Source organism: Argentina silus (assembly GCF_951799395.1).
Source record: "Argentina silus genome assembly, chromosome: 17".
In the NCBI taxonomy this organism is placed as follows: Eukaryota; Metazoa; Chordata; class Actinopteri; order Argentiniformes; family Argentinidae; genus Argentina; species Argentina silus.
In genome coordinates, this window is record NC_139671.1 from 5,378,006 (window position 1) to 5,388,054 (window position 10,049).

Sequence of the window (10,049 nt, forward strand, 5' to 3'; positions counted from 1 at the left end):
CATATACCCTCTGACACCCAACCAATGGACTTTTACCAACGATTGTAAAACAAAAAAGGGGCACAGGGCACAGGGCGCGAGGGTGGAGCCAGGAGCAACTTTACAGTCTACTTCGGTCTCCGCAGATTCGATGTCCAACTGTGCAGGGGTGAAAGTTCTCCCAGAGGCCAATCAAATCTAGGGTTCTACTTTATGAACGACACATTGACATAAATGATTCCAATTGCATTTATTATTAAACTCACATTTTATGGATTATAATGGTGTTCAGTAGCTTTACTTTAGTTGACAATCATCATGATATGCAAGTGCACATAATTAGCATCAGCTTAAAACAATTATAATTCATATTACAAATGAGGTACAAAGGCGTTCCACTACCGTATGTCTAGTATGCCGTGGAGTACCTGTAGCCAATACTCATTAAGTCTACATGTTGAGAAAGAATATAGTGGACTCACTGGACTGTAAACATGGCCTCCACTCAAAATTCCTCAATCTACATTTCAAAACTCTCAAAGTTTTATTTCAACGTTTTTTTCTAAAGGTAGAGTAACAGTCTAATCAATTAAACATTTAAGAAATCATTTCAATTAATCACAATACTTACAATGGTATTGACATTGTTGAGACAATACAGTGGTGCAGTCAAATAGAGAAATATTTACGCAGCATACAATGCATACTGTACCTTACATTTACTTATAGGTACACAGCGCCACCTAGTGACTGTATAGGCCCATAAAACAATAAAGGAAAACCCTCAATTGGGACATTGATCCTTGAGATATGAACATTAGTTGTGTCTAGCTGTAAAAAAACACATTTAGGACTCAGTATACATAAAAAAGCAGCATGGTTTTGTTATATTTGCCTCCGGTCATTCAAGCACAATGTGTCAAAGCGGCCGATTCCTCCACAATCACCACGACAATGGAATAATATATTTTTTATAATTTATAGTACAATCAATCAGTCATATGTTTATCATTACTTCTATTCATCATACATTATTTTTGCCCATTTGTGTGTCAGTATTGTTGTATAAAATGGGGGCTAACTTGTCCTGAGTATTTTTAAATACATAATTACACAAGTTCAATTACACATTTTCATGATAGTAGACATTATAAAAAAGTCACTAATCATCAACACTTCAAAGAGTTACAAAGTAAAATCTCAAAAGACAAAGACTTTTGTACAACTCCACCCAAGAGCAGTAGGCATAGGCCTATACACAAAAGCATGTGTGTGTTTGCGACGAAAATACCAAGATAAACATAAGAATAACTAGGCATGTAAAACTGATTAATTCCATCCTTTTCTGAAACACAGCACTAAAAACATTTCCCCAAAATGTTGTTTTGGGCATCTTTGATCATGTTGGTTTCCCTGTAGACATGCACTACATTGCACATTCAAGGTCTTGAGTTGATACACATCAAGTCGTTTCACACCCAGAAGGTTTTGTCATCTTTCAAAAATGAGCAAATTGGTGATTTGATGTTGAGAAATCTATACGTGATCATGTTCCGTTTGAAAAACAGTCTTTACTTCATACCGTCAGTGACACACTTCACACTTCGCCAAGATCAGTTCACTGTTGCTGGACATCATAGCGCCATCTGGAGGTCAGTGCTGGTAGTGAGGCACTGCAATGTGCTGGTGAAAGCTTCCATGGTGAGGGGAGTAGAGGTCAGATGTTTGGGAGGCCAGCCCAGGGCACAGGGGCTCATGGTTACTCAGTACAGAGGAGAGATACTTGGCCTCCTCTGTCAGTCGCTTCACCTCCTTCCTCAGGGCAGCATTCTCCTTCTCTAGATTCTCACTCTCCTGGAAAAACAGACACCAGACAGACAGACAGACAGACAGACAGACAGACAGACAGACAGACGGACAGACAAGACAGTCAGAACAACCAGACCAGCACTTGAGTTGGGTCGTTACAGATTACCAGCACCTTGAATTTTCCATTACTTGGATACCGGCACCTCATATAGAATATTCAATCTAAAAAATGAATGAGTACTGCCACCTAATTGAAATCAGTACCAGCACCTAAAATTAGGACCGGCATCTTTTTCATTCCACTTCAAGCACTAAACCAAACTGTGAGTGAAGCTATTGTGATCAGCATCAAATAGTCACAATTGTTAGTAACGTGATACACTTCCCCAGTGGTTTATACTCTGAGAGAATGCCAGTCATTGATTTCCTACTTCATTTTGGCATCTGTTGCTCTTTGGTTCGCATGTATGTAAATGTTCCAAAACAGAGTAGGGGGATGCATGCATGTTTTCACTGCCAGATGATCTGTGTATTAAGTACAACTCATGCATGTAGGTGGGTGATAGCCTTTTTTCTCAGAGGTGTGGGAAAAACAGGGGAGAAATGTTCCACTTTGGTTGTTTAAAAGGTCATTACTGGGCCAGGGAAGATAACATTGAGCTAATAGGCCTGGGTAAACCCCAGCACTCACGTCACTCAGCCTAACACAGCCCACTGCCATCCGTCCTTTACCAGAAATGACAGCCTTTCTCTCCCTCCTGCCCACGACCTACAACTAAAGCTCAGTTACACTGAAGAGACAGAAAAAAAAATTCTGAACGACTACTACTCAGGAAACAGGAAACGTGTCATATTGAGGGAAAATTCAGCTTCCTGTTTATCGAGCAAGACGACGAAACCAAAACCACAGAATACGCTGAGTGCTGAAGTGGTCGCCCTATAACTCTCTGATGAGGCTTTAACATATGGACAACCCTCAGAAGACAGGCAGATGGAATCTTTCTCATACATCATATCATGTAGACATGTGGATCTACCACCACCTACTTTGTGGGTTTCCTCAAAGGTCAATAACACAGAAATCTTTTCAGATCGACCAATGAAGTTCAAAAGAAAAGGCTGCACAAAAAGATCAGGAGATTATTTGTTGACTTATTGCAGCAGGGGGGATTTCTTTTTAATTTTGTTTTCGTCGAAACCTTATCTTAAAGAGAGAGTGATACCTTTATTGTTTGAGCAAAAGTCCAACCATTTTGGAATGCAAAAAATATGATTGAGTTTGTCTACCATTGCTGATCACCATAGCAAGGTCATAGAGATGGAAGAAGTTAGAAGTTAAGATCACAAAACACTCATTGGGTTGCATGAATGTCTTTACTAGATGCATTGGTTTTGACACCCATAGATTTACTGAAGAATGTCCTCAACTGAACATGTTTCCTCATCAGTGAACTGAACCTTTCTTCAAAACCCCAACCACTTCCACTAAGGTACTGTATTCATAGAAGCTATAAATGCTATAAATGCTATAAATGGCTGCTCTTCACGACAGGAGTGAAAGTTGGTGACTAAAAACCTGACATTGTACATAGTCGATGAACAGAAAGAGCAGTTGAAATGAAAGTGATTAGCGCTTCTGCTTTGACTACCTCCTCTCACGTGCAGTATTGCTACAAAGGATGACTGGAGCAAAAAACCAAGGCCAGTGAAATGAGAGAAAAACAAATTTTTTGACATTAACATTCAGCGCAATAATCATTACTGCTGGATTCTGCACTGAGGGGAGTGACGCCCACACTTGATAATTAATGCCCATGGCTGCTGCAAACACACACAGAAAGGCGTCCAAATGTGCAGCTCAACAGAAGCCATGACACATCGCCACATGGTCAACCAGCACCTTGTAAGTATAATACAAACTGAGGCCCAGACACAGTTTTGTAGCCTACGTAGTGTATACTAGTAGATGCCTGGGAAAATTATTTCTGTGATATCAAGAACTAGAAAATAATGCTTGGGCCAAGGTTCGGGAGTTCAGTTTGACAAATTACTGGCTTCTCCGCTCCCCTATGTAAATAATCTGGGCCGTCATATTTATTGGATAATCAGACTGTTACCAACTGGTGGCTATATATAGGTTAGAAATAAGCCTTTGGTCTGATCTGTTAAATTTTGAAACTGGATTTATGGATCAGAAAGCAGGATATAGGATTCCTGCCAGACCTGGGTTGAAACTGTACTTTATACTCTTTTTTTTACATTCTGTCAAATACTTGAAGAACACTTTGTTTAGCTTGCCCAGTGCAATGGAACCAATGGATGGAACCAATGGATGGAACCAATGGAACCAATAGTCCTATACAAATATAAACCTGCCTCTCTGCAGGCGCAAATAAAGTGCAGTATGTGACGAAAACAAGTTTGGATTCTTGCATTGGACATGCTGTTCATACATCAGCTCGAAGACACTGCACAAAATAACTATGTTCTTGATACTACCCATGATGAATATAATGACAAGTCAATTGACATGATTGGGTGTGAAAGAGCAAACCAATAAGTCTAATCTGCAATTGCATCATAATGCTTGGCATTGTGGACAGGACCTGTTCCCCCTTACTTGTGCAAAGACATACATATATATGCCATTTAGCTGACACTTTTATCCAAAGCAACTTACATTGCAGTAAGTGCATACATTTCAGTATATATGGTCCCAGCAGGAATCAAACCCACAACCTAAGCGTTGTTAGCACCACGCTCTACCAACTGAGCCACAGAGGACCGGACCACATCCAGCCATGTCCAACTAGTCCTGCCCAGAAAGGGTGCACACATCATGGACGATGCCCTCACCAAGTGTAGGCTGTCTGCCTTTTGAGTCTGCCTCATCCTGCTCTTCTGGGCGGCGATGCGGTTCTTTTCCCTCCTCATCACTTTCTTCACGTCGTCTGAGGAGCCCTATAGGACGAGGCAAGGGTTAACACTCCTCCTCATGAGATGACATCAGAACATCAGCTGAAATCATCAGAACATCAGAACATCAGAACATCAGCTGAAATCATCAGAACATCAGAACATCAGAACATCAGCTGAAATCATCAGAACATCAGAACATCAGCTGAAATGTCCCCAATGGATATTAACCCCGTCACAGCATTCCATATGGAGTATCAACCCCCTCAGTGTCAACATTCCATATGGAATATCAGGCTAATGGGCCCTGTCTACAGAACCAGTATGTTTGGATGGTCCATCCGAATTGTCTTCTGCGTAAGAACTGCTTCTGTGTAAGTAGGTTTCTTGTAATGCATTGACATTACTATATTTAAGATTTCACTTCTTGCAACTAACTCAAATGCATCTTGTGCTTTGTCACTGTGAGTCAAGTGAGCATTTCTGATCAAACTATTTGGGTCCATTACTGGATGGATTTCTCAGGGTTGAGATAGTAACACTGGCCCTCATCAATGAAAAGGTGTACTCTGGCAATTCAAAACTGCGGTGAAGCCGTTTGACAAGTGTTTTTTTTCACAGAACGGTATACTCAACATAACACCTGAAGTGCAGGGCTGGGTCAGGGTGGGACTGATTTATCAGTTGATTCGCTACCTCACTCGTAGTTTCATGTTCTGCATACTACCGTTTTGGCGGTATCGAAATAACTAAGCTTAGTCGAAATGCTCAGTCAAGCTGAGTCAGGCAGCAAAAGCATACCTCATAGCAGAGCCTTCTCTGTATTGTTATGAATGATTGTACATTTCATTGTGTACTGTATGAACCTCATACAAAGCACTGTTCTTAATCCTTATGATTTATGAATTTGATATGCATGGTTATATTTGCGGCCAAGCTCAGAAATAGGCAACAGCAGATACATACAGTATAAAGCTGTTTTGCAGTTGGACTGCCAAACACAATGAGCAATAGCCTGTGATGACTGATACTGTAGCATTGTCCACTGAGGATGGTGGGGCTCTTTAAGCAGATAACCTTTCTTTAATAACTAGCAAAATCAAGCACAACCAAAACCATGTTATTGCTGCAAACTGCAAACATTTCCTAATTGGTGTGGAGAGCACTATCCTCCTGAGCCCAAGCTTTACCAGTCACAAAGGTCGACTCACCAAAGCATGTCATTCCACAATGGGTCAGTGAGGTGTAAACATATGTGAAGGTAAATATGTAGTGAATCTCCCAGCAAGGATAGTTCTTCAGAACCTTCACAGTAATAAAGAACCCTCTCTGATGTAATAAGAACTGCAAATGGTTCTTTGTGTGGAAATGTTTCGACATATAACTATCACCCATGACAAATAACCCCAAAAGAAACCAATTTTGTAAGAGTGCATGTGTGCATGTGAAAGAACAAGAAGAAGTGGGGAATGACAGACAACCACTCTAACAGAGATCACTCGATACAGATGTATTGATACATTCCACCCCAATACTGCTTTATAAAGCAGATGCAGAGAGTCATTTCTTGCCTAGGACTCCCAACAGAAACAAGTTTCACATAACTGTGAAAAAGCAGAAAAAAGGTTATCTTACCTGCTTGTTGCCCGGCGATGGGGACTTGGTGTAACTTGTGTCATTGCTGTCAGAGCCCTGTGCCATAGCCGACCGCGTCGCCCAAAACCCCTTGCCTCTCTCCACTTCTGCTTTCTGTTTGTGCGCCTGTGTGTGTATATGTGTGTGTGTGTGTGTGTGGTGTCAGAGCAAGTGCTGAGCTGAACTTGGCTAATCGCTTAGTGAGTAATGACTCTTGTTTACTCCCTCTCTTCACTCTCTCCCTCCCTCTCTCCCTCCCTCTCTCTCTCTCTCTCTCTCTCTCTTTCTCTCTCTCTCTCTTTATCTCTCTCTCTGCTCTATTACTCACTCTCTCACTGTTGCTCTCTCCCTTTAAATGTACATCTCTCTCTCTCTCTCTCTCTCTCTCTCTCTCTCTCTCTCTCTCTCTCTCTCTCCCTCCCTCCCTCTCTCTCTCTCTCTCTCTCTCTCTCTCGCTCTCTTGCTCTCTCTTTCACACACACACTTTGTGAGAGTCTGCCTAATTAGTAGTGTCTGATGTGGTTTCTGGTAAAAACAGGGCAAGTTACACCAGACTGGAAGTCACATGTCTTGTGGAAACTTTTCACAAGAATTATATAGGGGTACCTACAGTAGTAAACCCCACAAAAAACCCATTTTGTGTTTAGAGTGTGAAGATATTACATTCACAATAAATAGGTTAGAAATAAATGGGACTCAATGAGACTGACTTGAAATATGAATATGTACTGTTGTAACGTGGAGTTTTATGAATTGGGAGTGCTGGTGACAATCAAATGAATTGCATTGTCATACAGTATGAATGACGAGATGTGCTGGGAATTACTTGAGATCCACGTGCGTAACTGAAATCATTGCACAAATTTCCCATTGACATCAATGCAAGATTTATGCAAAATGTTGGAGTTACCACACAGATGTCGAGCTAGGATTCCACCCCAAGAGACCAAATCATGGTATGTGAAAAAAAACGTAAAACACTTGAAGGTCAAATCGTGCGTTTCTTCGTCCTTGTCACGCTATAATATTAAACAATTGAGAAATAGCGAATCGTCACTCTCATTATTGTGTGTAGAATACTGTACCAGCAGAATACTGGAAATGATGGTGCATGGTGGACATTCCTACACCTACAAATAGAGTATCTACCGTATGTACAGTGTTAGGCCAAACCCACACATGAGAAGCAGTATGTCCCGCTCGAAAGAAACTCCACATGGATGATTGACTCCTGCACATGTGCTCATTGTTTAGGGGTACTTTCCACAGCTCTTTAGCCCACTTGCTCTGGCACCACGCACACAGCTGCAAGACAGTAGTAAAAGAGGTGAGACCAAATCAAGCATTCAGGTATCAGGAGTGGGGGGGCCCCAATGTCTGACCCTAACAATTTCCTCTGTGCTTCACCTAACAATATGACAGCCGGGCATTTTTAGGCAAAGCGTACATTTTGTGTACTTTCTATGCCGAAACAGACTGTAACTGAAATCTTTTAAGTGATACGTAACTTAAACTTAGAAATAGCTCACTATTTTACTGCTTATAGTCAGATGGTTCCTTACCCTGAAAGTAGTCTATGGTCCAGGAGAAACTGTAATCCATGGCTCAGGTTTATTTGAATAGCTACTACTAACTACACTACAATGGGAGGATCAGGGCAAGTAGACTACATTCAATATTTATGGCCAAATCAGATCAAAAGTATTTACCAACCAAGTCGAAGTTCATTTGAGTTGATTTGGCCATTAAATGAACTTTGTCTACTTGCCCCCATTACTCCCATTGTTTTTTTTTGTTTTCGGCTAAAGTTAGCTGAAGTTAGTAGTGGCTATTTAAACAACTCTGAACCATGGATTACAATTTCTCCAGACAACTGGACTACTTTCAGGGTAAGGAACCATCTATAAGGTGTAAAAAAGTGAAGTTAAGCAACCTAAGCAAAAGGCTACATAACCTTTATTTGAAAGGGTTCATAATTCATATACTGTATGCATTTTCAAGTTGTTGTTGTTGTTGTTGTTGTTGTTGTTGTTGTTTTTGGCATTTCTTGTTTTCTAAAATATTTCACAAGGTAGCATTAAGTGGCACTGAATCAAGATTTCCCTGTGCGCCTGAAAAGAAACAGACCAAAACAGATAGTGCTTGGCAGAACAGTCCACCCACACAAAAACATGTTCTGCCTTCGCAGGAATTTTTAAGAGCTTGGAACCAACTTGGACAAGGGCAGCCGATCCCAATGCTTAGCATTTACGCTCTTTGAAACAGTCAAGACACAAACAGGAAAAAAGTGAAAATCAGATTAGCCTAATTCTGGTGTATTTTGGACCCAGACGTAAAACATGTAAAGACAATGAGCGTCTGTGTGGTGCTTTGACCTAGTCTGGCTCCCTGAGCCTCTGTGCCGCTCTGTATACCGTAGAAAACCAGCCCATTATAGAAAAGTCCCTTGTGATCTCTACCTTCCTAGGAAATTATTGTGGGAGGCTTTTAACTAACCATAACCACGAAAAATATCAATACAGAGAATCTTGTCTGTACAGCTTAACAAAAGGACGTTTTCAATAATGCAAGAACTTTGTAGAGAGAATCATTGAATTTACACTCACCGGCCACTTTATTAGGTACACCTTGCTGGGTTGGACCCCCTTTTGTAGCCCATCTGCTTCAAAGCTCGACGTGTTGTGCGTTCAGAGATGGTCTTCTGCATACCTTGGTTGTAACAAGTGGTTATTTGAGTTACTGTTGCCTTTCTATCATCTCGAACCAGTCTGGCCATTCTCCTCTGACCTCTGGCATCAACAAGGCATTTTCGCCCAGAGAACTGCCGCTCACTGGATATTTTCTCTTTTTCGGACCATTCTCTGTAAACCCTAGATATGGTTGTGCATGAAAATCCCAGTAGATCAGCAGTTTCTGAAATACTCAGACCAGCCCATCTGGCACCAACAACCATGCCACGTTCAAAGTCACTTAAATCACCTTTCTTCTCCATTCTGATGCTCAGTTTGAACTTCAGCAAGTCATCTTGACCATGTCTACATGCCTAAATGCATTGAGTTGCTGCCATGTGATTGGCTGATTAGATATTTGTGTTACCAAGCAGTTGAACAGGTGTACCTAATAGAGTGTATGCATCAACTACGAGCAGCCGTTACAGATTCTTGCATTTTTGGTATACAGTATTAATTTATGTTACAAAAAAACCCAAATAAATAAATAAATAAATAACATACAGTAGTCAAGATAAGGTGAAGTGCAGGTTGGAATTATTAGTTTAATTTCACTGAAATTGATAAAGTAGTGCCATGCCTGGCTGGAGCATTGATCAAACTCACAAATGTAACTTTGGCTGGAGATGTCATCGATTCATTACAGAGAAAAGAGAAGTTCTTTTCTAGGTGCTACCTCTGAGAAAGGGGAACAACATTGGTGAATTACACAGCTTTCTTTCTTGAGTACATTACCAACATTCATTTCTTATGATTAATGAGTAATGTTGGCTTGCATATTCATTAACCTAAATTGATTAGTCAGAACTCTACAGGGTACATCAAAAGGGAAATGAACTCGCCAGCCCCCCTGGGAGTTGTATACTACCAATACGGTTGTGGTGGAAGACCAAGGGTTAATCTGTCTCAAGAGGCCCTCCATGACTCTTTTCCTTCATGTGTCCTAAACTGAACTCTTCAGGTGAACAAATCGCCAGATAG

At 40.9% G+C, this 10,049-nt stretch overlaps 1 protein-coding gene across 1 annotated transcript; it reads right to left on the minus strand.

The window, feature by feature from the left end:
- Nucleotides 1-275: 275 nt before the first annotated feature.
- On the minus strand, nt 276-6,561 carry batf (basic leucine zipper transcription factor, ATF-like). Its single transcript, XM_083689149.1, has 3 exons — nt 6,340-6,561; nt 4,645-4,749; nt 276-1,833 (listed from the first exon to the last, which is right to left on the minus strand). Exons 1-3 carry the CDS (start codon nt 6,403-6,405, stop codon nt 1,633-1,635), a joined length of 372 nt encoding a protein of 123 aa, XP_083545275.1. The 5' UTR covers nt 6,406-6,561; the 3' UTR covers nt 276-1,632.
- Nucleotides 6,562-10,049: the final 3,488 nt, after the last annotated feature.